Source organism: Pipistrellus kuhlii, unplaced genomic scaffold, assembly GCF_014108245.1.
Source record: "Pipistrellus kuhlii isolate mPipKuh1 unplaced genomic scaffold, mPipKuh1.p scaffold_m20_p_3, whole genome shotgun sequence".
NCBI classification, from domain to species: domain Eukaryota; kingdom Metazoa; phylum Chordata; class Mammalia; order Chiroptera; family Vespertilionidae; genus Pipistrellus; species Pipistrellus kuhlii.
The window spans coordinates 158682832-158699166 of NW_023425529.1; the positions used below are offsets into that span (position 1 = coordinate 158682832).

At 36.4% G+C, this 16335-nt stretch overlaps 1 protein-coding gene across 1 annotated transcript in view; it reads left to right on the plus strand.

The window, feature by feature from the left end:
• Positions 1-16335, plus strand: part of MYO16 (myosin XVI) — a 414776-nt gene that overhangs the window by 138128 nt on the left and 260313 nt on the right. Inside the window, exons 14-15 of the mRNA XM_036458153.2 lie at positions 1233-1338; positions 10212-10329. Of these exons, the coding sequence (XP_036314046.1) occupies positions 1233-1338; positions 10212-10329 (224 nt within the window). The remainder of the gene's footprint in view (positions 1-1232; positions 1339-10211; positions 10330-16335) is intronic.

Consider the following 16335-nt stretch of genomic DNA (forward strand, 5'->3'; position numbering starts at 1 on the left):
CCCTGCTCTGAGAGGATGTGGGGGTGGCTGTTGTAAAAGGGGTGAAAATGTTCGCAGGCAGCATGGATAAGGGCAGAAGCATTTGTTAACAACCTGAGACCTGAATAAAATAATTAAAGTTTAATTAAAGTTCAGCTTTTTTCTAGCACACCCCCTTTAATCAGATTCATTAGAACAAAAGTTCAAGGGGAAAATCTGATAAAACATTAGTAAAGATTATATATATGCACTCAGAGATAAAAGACTAAGAGATAAAAGTATTCTATCTGGATGTACTAAAAAACTTCATTTTCTATCAGACCACTTTGGTATGGCAATTATTATATTAGAATTTTAATACTAAATTGTCTAATTTCAGGGGTATAATACAGTAATTATTTATGGAAATTAGGTAAGGCATGAGGTATGCCTGGGAAATTTCATTAAAAACAACAAGTTGGTCAGTGCCTGTTCCTAGGTTGAAGGACAGAGGGAAACGTGGGCTGCCCAAACTGACAGCAACCTCAAGAGAAAACGGGCCACATGAGGGTCTGCTGAGGGCCAGCGCTTTGCTCACCTCTGTTTTCTTAGCAACTTGGTTTTAGCAGCTGCACACTTTATACCCATTCCCAAGAAATGAGAAGGAAAGCTCAGAAAAGTGGAAGATGTAATGTCATGTCTGGAAGGTGCAGGAGGATTTCACAAGGCCAGGCCGTGTGACTCTAGGACTAGGAGGGCTGTTACCTGGCTTCACCTCACTACTGTCATTGATAAAGTGAGGACCAGCTGATGGTGTCTCTTTCCACCTCCCCCTTCCACCTGTAACTCACCTATGTTACATGTTCGTGTACTGTAAAGTATGGGATGGTAGAGGTTGCAACCTATTCGTTTGTAGCCCCACATCTGGACCCCATAGGGTGCCTGACATAGGAGACATTCACTATGATTTGAATGAATGAATCAAATTAAACAGTAAAAGGATATCATCAACTCATTAAAAGCTACCGTGTTTCCCCAAAAATAAGACATCCTCTGAAAATAAAACCTAGCCCATGGAAAGGTAAGACATCCCCTGAAAATAAGAACTAGCACAACTTTGGGAGATAAAATTAATATAAGACACTGTCTTATTTTAGGGGAAACAGGGTATGTTGTTCCCTACTGTCATCATGCCTGAGAATTATCTGTGCTTATTAATTTTTTATTATGGTTTTCAAAAACAGTAAACTCGTGTTTTGTCTGTTTTCTTTTAGTGGGGAAAGAGGGTCTGGAAAGACCGAAGCCTGCAAACAATTAATGAGGCACCTCACCTGTAGATCGGGCACCAGCAGGCCTATCTTTGATTCCAAATTCAAACACGTGAGTTTCTTATTTGGCTTGGAAAATAACAATTTGCCAAGAAAAATATCATTTAAAAAATATTGAATGACACCATAATACACTATATGTTTGACCATAAGTGGGACAAAATTTGTGGGAATAAAGAAAAAGAAAAAGTTTGAGGCTTGGTATAAATAAATATTGTTCAAGTAAACTTTTATTTTTTTATATGTTTTAAAATGTTTCAAACATACTCTCTTCATATTTGCTCAGAACAGTTGGACTGAAAACATGTAATTTAGTTAGAGGTTGTTGTTCACCTAGAAAGTGCCCCTTCAGTGTGTAGATGCCTTTGGCAGGGTTGACCTGATAAGCAAACTTGTGGGCGATGAATGAAAACTGATAATAAAGTTTCAATGTGTATAAGAGAATTGACAACAAGAAACCTTACGGGCATAGATAAGTAGAAAGTAAATCTTCAACAGCAGGCCAAAATTACATTAATTGTATATGTCAAAGATTATGTTCAATTCCTCACATATGAAAGAGGAATATAAGTTTTGTTAAAAATAAATCAACAGACTCTGTGTGACATACAAGAAAATAATGTCCCTATATGCTATATCATTTTCTTGATTAAAAAAAAAAAAACACTTCAGCTCTCTCTCTCTCTCTCTCTCTCTCTCTACACACACACACACACACACACACACACACACACACACACACCTTCTTCCTTTAGCGGGGGTATCTATCTCTTTGATTTCTTTCTCCTAAACTCCAAGGGCCATTCTTTTGCCTCTGTAACTTGCTTTCTGAGCTCACAGCTGGCCCACTTCTACCTCTGCAGCTTTCTAAATAAGCATTTGCTTGCATTTGAAGAAAAATAACAAAACAAAAAAAAAACACTTGATACACATCATAGGCCCTGCTGTAGCAGTACACACATTCTTGGAGTGTATTTCTAAGTGAGGTGATGCGAGTATAATAATTCAGTCTCAAGTGTACACAGCTTGCTCCTCTAGAATCTCCCCTGCACAGGCTTCACTTTGAGCATCTTTGCAGAATGAGACCTGCATTTCATTCAGCGATTGTATATTTGAAAATGTCCGATTACATTGGAATAAAAGCAGTTGCTATTACCTTAGGCCATTCCCTAAAACAGTGCCATGTAAATGTTTACACATTGAAAATCTGGAAATGTATTTCGCAGTGAGTATTGTGCTGTTTGTATTTGGTTTGCTTTCACTTGCCCCCTTCCCTCCTGATGCAAGGCAGTTATTTCTGCTATGTAGTGTTTACCTGGGAATATTCTGGAGATTTAGTATTGGATTCCTCATTTAAAAGTGAGAAGAGTTTACATTTAATTGGTAGATTAATATTATTTCCTTATATTTTCTATTTTCGAATAAAAAGTCCTTCAAAAGTTAAATATGCTTTTATGGATTTCAAGCATATGCCTCATCCTGAAGACTTTTATCATTATGAAGAATATATAATAAATTATAGTATTTATTATATATTCTTCATAATATGATGAAGTGCATCCATAGTATCACATGTTTATTAAAAACTGTACTTCGTAGTCATTTATTAAGCTCGGCCTATAAATTGAGCACCTGCATAATTATCCAGCACAGCTCAAAATAATTTCACATTTCAGAAAAGAGCATAAATTATCTTTTTTATTCAGATATTGCAATATGCTGACTACTGGCAGTTAAGGCTTAGAGAATTTATGAAACAACACAGTTATAAAATGGACTTGGGTTAACTAATAGAATAATAGGATCCATTGGCTTAATTATCATGACAAGAAACAATAGTCTCCACTGTAAATTATAGACTTAAGCAATCATTTATTAAAATGATCCTTTGAGAAAGAGCAGGCTATGTAATTTCTAAAATGCATTCTAGATTACTTTATGCAAATTGGCTTTGCTTTTTAGCTTAAGTGAATACATTCCAAGTTGAATATCTTTGGACAAGATAGATCTAACTCTTCCAAAATTAATTAGAATCTTGGAATCAATATTATACTATCAATGCAAATTTTAACTAAGACAATTTCTAATTCATTTTTGTTTTGTTTTATTCATTTATAGTGGCAAATTGAAGATGTCATAGATAAGTGATTTCTGGTCTCATCAAATAATATTTCCCAGGTTTGAGTATGGCTTAAAGTTCATGTCCATTATGCTTCTTTTTGCTCTTCCTTTAAATTATTATCTGCATGAATATTATTCAGTATACAAAAATTAGCACATTTTTTTTGCACAGTGTCCAAATGTATATCTGGAAATTGCATGTAAGCATTAGCTATACTTATGAATCAACTGTAAATCTTTATAACATCACAGGAGTTCAGTGAGATTACATACATTTAAGTGATGAGCTGCATGAAAGGAAAACCTGATTAAGGAGATGAGTAGAAAAGAACATCCTTGAAATATGGAGCAATTTAGTAGAAAGCTTGATGCTCAGGACAGAATGAGATGCGTTGGATGGCTCTGAAAAGAGAGAAGCAAGTGGGCTGAATTAGGGGGCCAGTCCAGCCAGATGAGATGGTGAGGCATCCCTCTGAGGTACCATGCCTGCAGACATGGGGTATGAGGCGGCCACGAGGGATGTGTGCAACTGACATACACATGGTGTCTTCTCCCATTAGCAAACCCTGGGCGAGTCTAGTCCAAATGCTTTAGCCCTGCTTCTTAGCATAGTGCGGAACAAAAACAGTCTTTGAAGGTTTTTCTTATCAGCATTTACCAGATACATAGTCAGAGAGTGGTGGGCACGTTTAAGGAAAGACGCATTAGGACAGTCTTCCACAGAGAACTGTGTGGAGGCTGAGGAATGGAGAAGCTTTTCCTTGTGGTTTACATCAAAGGCTTAATTAAGGTTTTGCAAATTAAAGATTATAATATGGAGTGTGTGTGTGTGTGTGTGTGTGTGTACAAAATGCGAAAGTTTGGGAGGATGCTGGCCATTTGTAAGTTTCATGCTGCCATGGTAAATAGTACTCTCCATGAAGGGGATGCAGAGAAGGAGATAGATTTACTTGTTCTCTATAAGGTGAGGGAGGGGCAAGCATTGAGCTCCAGAGGTTATTCTGGTCACTTTAGGTAGGCACCACATGCACTGTTTAGGGATACACAGCTGTGATAATTCTGGATTTTAGCCTAACACTCAGGGGCCCCATCCTGAAAGTCTGCTTCTGCCGCTCCAATGGGCTTCTGACTGTGCTTTAGACAGTGGGCGGGTGGGTTTGAACCCTCTCACCATTGTTGTTGCTTTTGTTTCCCTGTATAATTTCAAAACAGGTTAAGCTTACTTTAGAAGGTGTTGCTTATAAACCCTGCATTTCAGTTTTATACTATGGAAGCAGGGGTTTTCCATGGCTTGTTGGAGCCTAAAAGTCAGTCATGCTTTTTTGGGAGAGCGAGGGAGTGAAAACTGATTGAAACTTTTCAGTAATTCTGGAACAACAGAGTTTCAACTTTAAGAAGTATTAAATTTCAGTCAAATGATTGAAACATTTATTGAGTGATTGCTTTTACAGAGGAGAATTATAGGGCCAAATTGATTAAGCCATTATTTTGTACTGAGGGGGGCACAGATTTTTTACTTTTAGAAAACACAGTAGGTTAACTATTACTATGATAATAGTGCATAATGTCTAATGGCATAATTATTAAAATTTTATGGGAAAATAATACTATTCAATATAAATAGAAAAAAAATCATGCTAATAAAATGAGTCAGTACGTACTGAAGAAATATGTACTTACTTCCCTTTGTCTATATATTTTTTTACTGTGCAACACTCATTATTTTGTTTCAAAGGCAAGTTGAATGGTGGAATTTTTTTTCCCACCCTACTATTTCTCTTTGCACATTTGTCTAGTGCCACCTATTGGCCAAATAGCTGATTTTATATTAAAACCACTGATTATTTTGAATTTAGAATACATAACAAAAGAATGCTATGTAAGTATTTATAGTATAATTTGTTTAATGGTTTTAGTTTTATGCTTTGTATGTACTATTTACTGTTATTCTAGCAGTAATAGCCCCATGATGCAGTGATTGAACACATTGATTCCATAGAAAGATTGTATTGAAATCTTAGCTCCATTATTTAAAAGTTCTGAACTTTGGGAAACTTACGTAATTTTTCAATTTTCTTTTCTGTAAAATAGACACACTAGTTGTGAGGATTTAAGGGAAATATATGTATACACATATACATATATCCACACATGCATGTATACATAAAACTTTACATATATACATATATAACTTTATATACATAAATACACACATATATTTATATATGAAGTTATATATCTACATTTCTATTATTATTAACAAAAAATAAAATTAATCTTTGTTTTTTGCTGAATGCTAAATGTGTGCCAAGCACCAATCTGAGGGTTTTATACACTTATAACCACAGAAGAAGTTATCCCTGTGTTAGAATAAAGGAAAATGAGATTTGAGAAATTTAGGAAATTTGTTCAATGGGATATAATTTTTCATTACCAGAACAGGAATATGAGGGCAGCTACTTCTCATTACATAGTACATACATTTAACAATTAGCCTATACTTTCTATTTGGGCACATGTCATTATTTGCCTTTTATGCACTTTTTATATAATAATAAATATTCAGTTTGTTATCTGAGACAACATAAAAATTATTAAATATTCTAAAACGTTCTAATCCTTTTAGTGAATTTTAGACAGTGGTTTAATGTAATAATATAAATGTTTAATCTGTGATATACCGGGCTGGGAGAAGTTAATAGGGGGAAGTTAATAGGTCCTCCTATATAATAATTTTAATAAAGATCTTAAAAAGGTAAAAAAGTGGACAACTAAGACTGAGAAAACAAGATGGCGGCATAGGTAACCGCCTAACTGCAGCCTCATACAACAATTTCAAAAAATACAACTAAAATATAAAGTGGACATTATCCAGAACTACAGGAAAGTTGACTGACTGGAAATTCTACAACTAGAAGGAAAGAGAAAACCAGAAGGAAAATCAGAGGAGCTATAAAAGCCTAAGGTACGGAGACACGTTGCGTGCACAGAAAGGATGGAGCCAGAGAGGAGGGGCGGCTAAGTGCCTGGCTGGCGTTCCCTAGCAGGAAGGAGATACAGGAGATAAAAGCTCCAGACTGTGCTGAACCCCAGTTCCGACAGCACTGAAATCCAGTTCTGAGCGAGACCCTGGGGACCCAGACATATACAGAGGGAACCTGGGCTGTAAGGCAGAAGCTCAGGAGAGCGGCTAAAGGTAGAGCTCCCGAGTTGCGCACATTTCGCACAGAGGACTGACTGTTGATTGAGCCGCTAGATTGCCCTAGTAGGAAGGAGACATAAGCTCCGGACTGCTCTTAACCCCACTTCCAACTGCACTGAACCCCAGTTGCGGGCTCATTGGGGGAGAGACTAGACTGTCTGGTAGCTGGTGAAACTCGAGGGCACCTTTCTCTCAGAGGTGCTTGCAGTGAGTACCAAAAGACACTGAGGAACACTGAGACTCAGGAACCTCATAGGCTGGAAGCCATGGCTGTAGGCTCCACCCTGAAACTCCATCCCCATCCAAGCTGAGCACAGAGGCTCTTGCAGTTTTCCAAGTCTAGTAGAATAAGGCTGTCTTCTGGCATAGATACATCTGATCTCCTGCCCTACCAACTCAGGGAAGCAGCAAAAATGCTGAGACAAGGAAACAGATCACAAACGAAAGAAATGGAGGACAAAAAGCGACTGGATATAGAGTTCAAAACCACACTTATAAGGTTTTTCAAGAATCTCCTAGAAAAGGCCAATAAAATAAATAAGACCTAAGAAGATATGAAAAGGGATCAAATAGAAATAAAGAATACATTCTCTGAAAAAAAAAAAATATTAAACAGAGTCCTAAAAACAGAATGGAAGATTGCAAGAATCAGGTAAAAAATTTGGAACACAAAGAGCCAGAAGACACTCCTCCGCAGAAGCAAGAAGACAAGAGAATCCAAAAAGTTGAAGATAATGTAAGAAACCTCTGGGACAACTTCAAGCGAACCAACATCAGAATTATGGGGGTCCCAGAAGATGAGAGAGAGCAAGATACTGAAAATATATCACAAGAAATAGTGAAAGAAAACTTCCCCCACCTGGTGAAAGAAATAGACTTACAAGTCCAGGAAGCGCACAGAACCCCAAACAAAAGGAACCAAAAGAGGACCACACCAAGACACATCATAATTAAAATTCCAAGAGAGAATATTAAAAGCAGCAAGAGAAAAGCAGGTAGTTACCTATAAAGGGGCACCCATATGATTGTCAGCTGATTTCTCAACAGAAACCATGCAGGCCAGACGGGAATGGCACGAAATATTCAAGGTGATGAATAGCAAGAACCTAGAGCCAAAAATACTCTACCCAGCAAAGCTATCACTCAGAATCGAAGGCCAGATAAAGAGCTTCACAAATTAAAAAAAGCTAAAGGAGTTAATGACCACCAAACCAGAATTATATGAATTGCTGAAGGGGGTTCTTTAGGAAGAGAAAGAAAATAAAGATAAAAATTATGAACAATAAATATGTAACTATCAACAAGTGAATCTAAAAACCAAGGGAATTAAAAAACCTGATGAACAATATTGACTGTTGAATATAATAGAATCGGAGGTACAGAAGGGGAGAGGACTGAAAATTCTTGGGGAAAAGGGGAGTGGGGGGTGCGGGAAGAGACTGAACATAAACTGTGCACCTATGGATGAGGACAATGGGGTGTGGGGAAAGGGCAGAGGGTGGGATGGGAAAAAAATGAGGAACTTTTGTAATAATATGAACAATAAAGATTTATTTAAAAAAAGGTAAAAAAGTGATATAATTGCATTATGAATTTCACTATGTATTTATGTAATGGTAAACTATTGTAAAAGAAGCAAAAATAGGAACTTTATAAAAACTATAATTATTTTTCAGAAAAATTTCTGCCATAACTACTATAATCCATTTAATATTTAAAATTAGTTTATTATAAAGAGACTTTAATAATAGAGTTTTGGTAAAGATTCAGTATATGTTCCTATTCAAAAAGTCAAAATTCCAAAACAAATATTTTATATATTTCTTTATTATCACAACTCAACACTTGATTAACATCAAAGTGTTTTTCATAGTCTTGCAAAATATAAAGCAATTTCAGGTGAATTGAATGCCTTGGTCTAGTAGTATCCAGAAAATTAAAAAATAGAAGCAAAATTTAGATGAAAATTCTCAAAAATATTGTTACCTGATATTATGATGAGGTGTTATTGTGCTCCCTCTTGTGGCAGAAGCAGGAACTGTATTTAACATTAGACCTTCATATTTTCATACTGTTTGGAGAATTTCTTGGTCATAATCATTATCACAAGCACAATAAATTATGAGAATAAATTGTGTTTGTCCAATAGTCAGTGTTTAAAGAAACACATCAAGAATGAATGCAGATGCCAGGTTGATCTGAGGAGCTTTATTAACAATTTTAAAACCTCAAATTCCTCACTTCTAAAAGAGAACACATGGGCGTAGAAATGCTGGGCACACAGCTTCATCTAGTATTATTCTTGTTTATGTGGGAGAGAATGGTTGATTTGAAGCAATAACAGGGTGAAGGGAGCATAAGGGTTTGGTGTTGAAAAGAGCGTAAATTAAGTAAAAGTTGAAAGAAAATTATAATCTAGTATTTAAGTACATTTATTATTTTTTAAAATATATTCTATCAATTCTTGTAATTTTAATTTCTTCCCTCCAAAACCACAACAGCATGCATATATATGATTTTTGATTCACACACCTTATCAATGTGTACATTTTCTATACATACCTGATACATACTTGTGTTAAAGTTTATTTTATAAATTAGGCATGATAAAAGATTAACAACAATGACAAAATAAAAATTATAACATTACATCTTAATAGAAGTTATGTGGATGTATTTATGTAATTCAAAAAGTCAAACTTCCAAAACAGATATTTTATGTATTTTTTTATTATCACAACTCAACACTTGATTAACATCCAAGTGTTTTTCATAGTCTTTCAAAATATAAAGTACCTCTGGGCAAATTGAATGCCTTGGTCTAACAGTATCTAGAAAATTAAAAAAATAGAAGCAAAGTTTCCTTTAAAAATTTATATTAAAATTATTAAGTAAAATAAGGATTACTGGACACAGCACTTTAATCTCCCACAGTTGATATGATAATCAAGATGGCTACAAGTGACTAACAGGCATGTAGCATATGTAGCGTGGACACACTAGAAAAGGGATGATTCCTTTCTGGGTGGAATGGAGAGAGGTGACTGACGTAAAATTTCATCATGTTACACATGATAGACACTGTGCAATTTAAAACATTAATTATTTATTGCTGGAATTTTCTATTGAATTTATATTTTAATATGTTTTCTTTTTTTATTTTAAAGAGAGGGGAAGGGAGAAGGAGAGAGAAAGAAGCATCAATGTGAGAGGGCTGCCTCCTGCTGTCTCCTACTCAGGATTGAGCCTGCAACCTAGCATGTGCCCTGAGCAGGAATCCAACCAGTGTCCTCTTGGTGCATTGGTTGATGATCAACCACTGAGCCACACTGGCCTGGCTCCATTTAATATTTTTAGGACCATGGTTGACCCCAGGTAATTGAAACTGTGAAAAAGTGAAACCACGCATAAGGACACTACTGTAGTTTGGTACAGGAGAGGGACTTCAAACATCCAACATGGGGTTATATGAACAATAGGGAAACCTCTTAGTAAATAATGGAATATTTTCCACATCCTTGCTATTATTCTCTAGTTTTATGTAAAAACAAAAACAAACAAACCCAGAACTGAGTTCAATAAATGATCCTCTTTTCCTATAGGTCTTGTGCATTTTAGAAGCCTTTGGACATGCTAAGACAACTCTTAATGACCTGTCCAGTTGCTTCATAAAGTATTTGGAACTACAATTCTGCGAGAGGAAGAAACAGTTAACTGGAGGTAAGTTTAAAATGAGCAAAGGGAGGTCTCACTGGCTGCCAGTAGAGGGCAGAGGAACACAGGGCAGAATGCTGTGCATGCCTGTGTGTGCACATGTGAGGGCAGATCTGAAGCATCAGGTTATGAGTTCTGAAATTGTTTTTGAATTAAAAAAATATTTTGAAATGAGAGGTGAGTTTTTAAGATGATTATTGTATAAACGATATAATATGGTCCCAAACCAAAAAGAGCTGAAATGAATCATATTTGCTGAATATAGAAGTGAACTCAAATATGTACTCAAAATATATTGTAATGTGAGTGTATAATTTCTTCATGTAATCTACTTGAAACAGAATGGAATCTATATTTTTAAATGATTGGATTAAAACAAAAGCAAAATATTACAATAATCACCCATCTAAACCCAAAGAGACTGTTTCTTATTTGGTTTCTTATTTCTTATTTATTTACTCTGTACTTTATGAAAACCTTCTATATTAAATTCAACTCATTTAGAATTAACTTAGAATTTTACATTTTTCTAACCAAAACAAATTATTCATGGAAATGAACAATATAAGTGTAATTGCAAGTGGAATGCCTAGTCTACTTAGAGTTTTGTAATAGCTGTTAGCATACAAATATTGGCTAATTTAATGATATTTTGAAAATTATCCACTTTATTTGGCATCTTCAAGTTACTTTGTCTTCCTTTCAGAAACTAAAAGTTAGTTTTGACCACATTTAGAAACAAAAATCTGTATTTTGCCTGAGTTTATGTCAAAATCAAATGCTTACTAAGTGAAATTTGGTTTAAAAAATACATACAGAGGGCAAAAAAGATAATTTTAGTTGTCAAGATCAGAGGCTTAAATTCTGCAATAGGAACGTTTTTTATTGTTTTTTTTTAATCCATGGCTAAGAGCACTATTTGAAGATCTGCTTTGGGGGGACCTCAGAGGAGAAAGGTCTGGAGGCTCAAATGTCTTTTTTTTTTTTTTAATATATTTTTATTGATTTTTTACAGAGAGGAAGGGAGAGGGATAGAAAGTTAGAAACATTGATGAGAGAGAAACATTGACCAGCTGCCTCTTGCACATCCCCCACCAGGGATGTGCCTGCAACCAATTACATGCCCTTGATTGGAATCAAACCCGGGACCCTTCAGTCCGCAGGCCGATGCTCTATCCACTGAGCCAAACTGGTTTCAGCACAAATGTCTTTATTTTATGTGTGGTTTTAAGAGTCTCACCAAGTGAGACTCTTCCTCCTCGTGAAAGGCATAGCTTGAACACTCTGTCACCGTAATTTCCCTGAGATTTCAGTGGCCAGTGTTTGGAGCCATAGAAGGGAAGGGGGTAGGACATCCCAAAATCTGTGTTTCAACCCCTTGTCACTCCAGCGTGTGGCCCAAAGATAAGTACGATGGGCATATTTTGGAGCTTGTTAAAATGTACTCTCGGGCCCCACAGCTGACTGGGACTCTAAAGTTTGAGAGGCACTTTTCTAGCCCAACCTGAGGAAAGTGAAACACTCATGCTGACGTTTAACTGGCATAAAGGTGAAATCACTTGTCTGGGTATAAGTCGCATGACTTTTTCCACCCTTTCCATTGGACATTCCCTTCACCGAAGTCAGAATACTATATTAAATGGCTATGAAGGTGTCATCCATTACTGATTTTGTTTAATATTTCTTTCTGGATAGAATTTGACATCTCCTCTTCTCCAGGAATGCTAATTTATAAAATGGTTGTTACACAAACATAAAAGAGCACTAGAACACTCTGCAGTGAGCACTCACATGTGAAGGCTTCTTGAGTCAGTGGCCCCTATTAGCACGCAGTCCCACACAGCTTCAGCAGAATCACATCCACAAATACCTCTCACGCGGCTTCTGCCAGCAGCACGCTGTGACACAGCCATAATGAATATTCATAAAGATGAACCTGAGGCACTTCAAGATTCCAAAGTGCCCTTAGAATGATTAAAAAGTGATGAGCATCATTTCTGTATACTTTGAACATTGTGCATAATCACATTTATTCTCCTCTTATCAAAACAGCCATGCAGGCTCCCTTGTAGGTAGGCAGGCCGTCTCCACTTTTCTCTACTTCCCATATTATTATCCTACTCATTCTGATCTCCTAATTAGAACCCTTAATTCAGTTTCTATTGCCTATCTTTATTGGGTAGTTCCTTTTTATTTTATTTTTTTAATTTGGCCAAATGATTTTGTGGTGGTTTTCATAGTTTTTAAAAATGTTATGAATGAAACAACTACTAACAAATAAACATCAAACAAATAAATAAGGCCAGTGCTAATTGAGACATCATTAGTAGAAGCAGAATGCCTAGAACATAAGGGATAGGGGAAGAGGTCAGACTGGGAGTTCAGTTCTTTGTTTCCTGTACTTAAGGGGAAAAATAAAGCATGTATTCAGAAAATGTTTATCAGGAAAGTGAAAATTGAAGTGCCATGTGTGCAGAGTGAGCTTTGAAGAAAGTAAACACATTTACACTGAAAAGAAAAAGACTCAGGGAAATACGACAACTGTTTGCAAATATCTGCTCCCGTGGAAAGGGCCATGTGTACACAGATGTATGATGCATACCTTAGAAAGCTGGTGAATGTTCCAGAGAAGGGGCATTTTCACTTAATCACAAGAACTTTCCGCCTTACTTCCTTGTGATTGCCGGGTGCTTTCTCACCCCAAAACTGGGTGTCTTTGAGCAGGATGGGAGAGGTGACACCAACCAACTGTGTTAAAATAGCCTGACCTGGACAGAAGCGCTCCAGCCATGAAGACAGAAGAGACACAATTCAGAGATGGAAGATGCTGATGAAGCCTCAGCATACCAGCAGACAGCAGCTGCATGTTGCTGAAGGATGCCCAGGACCAAACCAGAGACGGGCGGACCTGCATTACCACCATTTGTCCACCAACCAGATCTGAAATATCATGGCTGGCATGTACACATAAGGAACCATCTGGCATTGAAATTGGGACTCAAAAGAACTGTTGGCCCAGAAAGGAACTCACTACAGACTGATTCATTTGCCTCTCAGCATAACCATTATGGCTTGTTGCAGTTTAGGTTCTTACAAGGGTATTTCTTGGATCACATGATATCACACATCTAGAGGAAATAATGAACAACATAAACTGAGGAACAAAAACAGACCCAGAGAAAGAGAAGCAGCGATCAGACTCTCAAACCTCAGAGGGAAAGTAAGGGAGGATGGGGATAAAAGGAAGAGATCAACCAAAGGACTTGTGTGCATGCATATAGGCCTAGCCAGTGGCCATGGACAACGGGGGTTGGGGGAGGCATATCTAGGGAGGGGTTTGGGATGGGAATGGGGGAATAAGGACAATTATGTGAGACCATAATCAATTTAAAAAAATCAATAAAATATAATAAAAAAATAAAATAGCCTGACCTGAGGTAGGACACCAGGACCGGCTTATTCTAAAGATGCTGCCCACTGCTTTACATTCCCTGGGTTCAAATATGAAAGACTCTGTTACCTGATGACCGGATGTCCAGTGGAGGGACTGGACAGCATTTATTGTGTCCAATGCCTATCAGCACAGGACAAACCGAGTCAATATGTGGATGTGATGTAGTGTGTTCCTGTACCAGAGCTATAGGGATGAAGTCCATTGATGGCAGAGATCTTGTCCGCCCTGGTTTATAGTAGACATGCATTAACTACTTGTTGGGTTAATGAATCTAAGGAATGGGCATTGTAAAGGAACAATAAACTGAAACAGTCATTATTTAGTTCAGAGAGGAAATTGCGAAAAACCATCATGGACTCATTCCTGCCAACGAAGGACGCATTACTGAAATAGATAAGGAAGGTTATCAATAATTAACTCTGGATTTGTTTTTAAATCAAGGCCAAGTTTTTTTTTTTCATAATTAGAGTTTATGTATGCTAAGAATAGAACCATATGCTTTTTTCATAGAGCAGATTATCACATTGGAGTGGACAAAGCAGAAATATGCTGAAGGGTCTACAAAGGGAAGAGGACCTAGAATCCATGTGTAAAACGTGAAGAATAGTTGGCTTCTTATCTTTTCTCTGCCCCAAAGACAACTACATCTATTTCAGTAGATATTAACATATACTAACAATTGGAAATGTCTCCCAATAAATATGCCAAGGCTATGCTATCTTTTTGGGAAACGTAAAGCTAACACAAATGGGATGGAAAATATATTAAGGTATTTGCCTTGTCTTTTGTCAAATCTTGATTTTAAAAACAAACCAGAAGATAGTCTTTATCTTCATTATTATCATCAGTTATCCTTAGTATTATACTCTCAATTGGACTTTATTTTAAAAGCTTCAGAGAGCTTTAATTGATCTTATCTCCTTTGAAGAACAGCATCTTTTAGTACAGACAGCCTGGGCTTTGGAGATAAGTCTTCTGGGTATAAATGTAAAAAAAAAAAAAAAAAAAAAAAAAAGAAGGTTCACAACGGAATTTAAATGAGGCATTGTTTGAAAAGCATGCAGCACTGTGCCCTGTGTAGAGTAGGGACTCTAACTAGGGATTCCTCCCTTTTGGAGTGAACTGGGAGCCTGGGACCTTTGTATCTTTTAATCCTCCTTTACTGATGGGGAAAGAGAAGTTTAGAGGGTCATAGATATTGGTGATGTCAGATTTGGGACTAGTTCCTATACTTTGCTTTCTAGTTGAGAACTTATAGTTAACAAAACTGGTTTGGCTCAGTTGTTAGATCATCGGCTTGCGGACTGAAAGATTCCAGGTTTGATTCTGGTCAAGGGCATGTACCTTGGTTGTGGGCACATCCCCAGTAGGGAGTGTGCAAGAGGCAGTTGATCAGTGATTCTCTCTCATGGATGTTTCTAACTCTCTATCCCTTTCTCTTCCTCTCTGTAAAAAAAAAAAAAAAAAAAAAAAAAGAAAAAAATCAATAAAATATATTTTGAAAAAGAAGAACTTAGAGTTAATGATCATTAATAATGAAGTCAACAGAAGTGGCTAAGTGTGAAAGAGAATGTTTGGTTATATTAATCAATAGTATGCTTCTGGCGATTGGTAATTTAAGGCATGGTGGGATTTTTGGGAACAGGTCATGGTTTATAATGAGGTGAATGGGGCAGGGAGAGAGTTGGTGCTAGAAGTAAAAAAGGCAATGAAGGCAGGCATGTGTTTTTCTCAAAGGAGAGGGAAGTTTATATTCTCTGTTTTATATCATATTGAACACAGATTGGAGCTCTATAAAATACTTGCCTGCATATAAAATCTACAAACATATATCTTTTATGCTACCAAAACCTTTTGAGAAACATATAGTCTCATGTAGATTACTGAAAAGATGCAGAGTGACAAGTATATATCTAGTCAAGAATATTTCTGACATAAAAGGTCTCAAATGGAAATTTGAATTTTGGGGTTATTTTATGTGTTGTTTTTTTTTCTCCATCTAAAAGCTCCTTCAAGATACATATTTTTAAAAATGCTACTGATCAGACTCCTGCTAATCCACAGCAATTTTACTCACTGCTGGAGATGTGCTAACTAGGATGATTAGTAATTATACTGGTTTTGAATTTAGATGAAAGGTATTGAAACCACTCTTTGATGTGGAATTTGATTAGATTTGAATGATGCTTCAAATTAAGCCTATGTGTTGGTTGGGACAAAAAAGGTCAACCCTTTCTCAGAGTCTAAAAGCATGATGGTCAGAAAGTCACCACTCAACCCCCCCATTCTCACTCGATATTTCTTTAATTAATGAGTAGACAATAACAGAAGGAAACAACTACAGCAGCTTATTTCCTGTGTGTATAGATCTTTAAAAAATATTCTCTCAATCCACTAATTACTATGTGATTAATATTATTAACATTAAATGGAAAATGTTTCCAGCAAATACTATAGTTAGGAAGGCAACTAAGAGAAGAAAATTTAATAATTTAGATCTCATTTTGAAATTGCCAGTTACCTGACTAAATATACATGGAAATGGAAAAGAAACTACA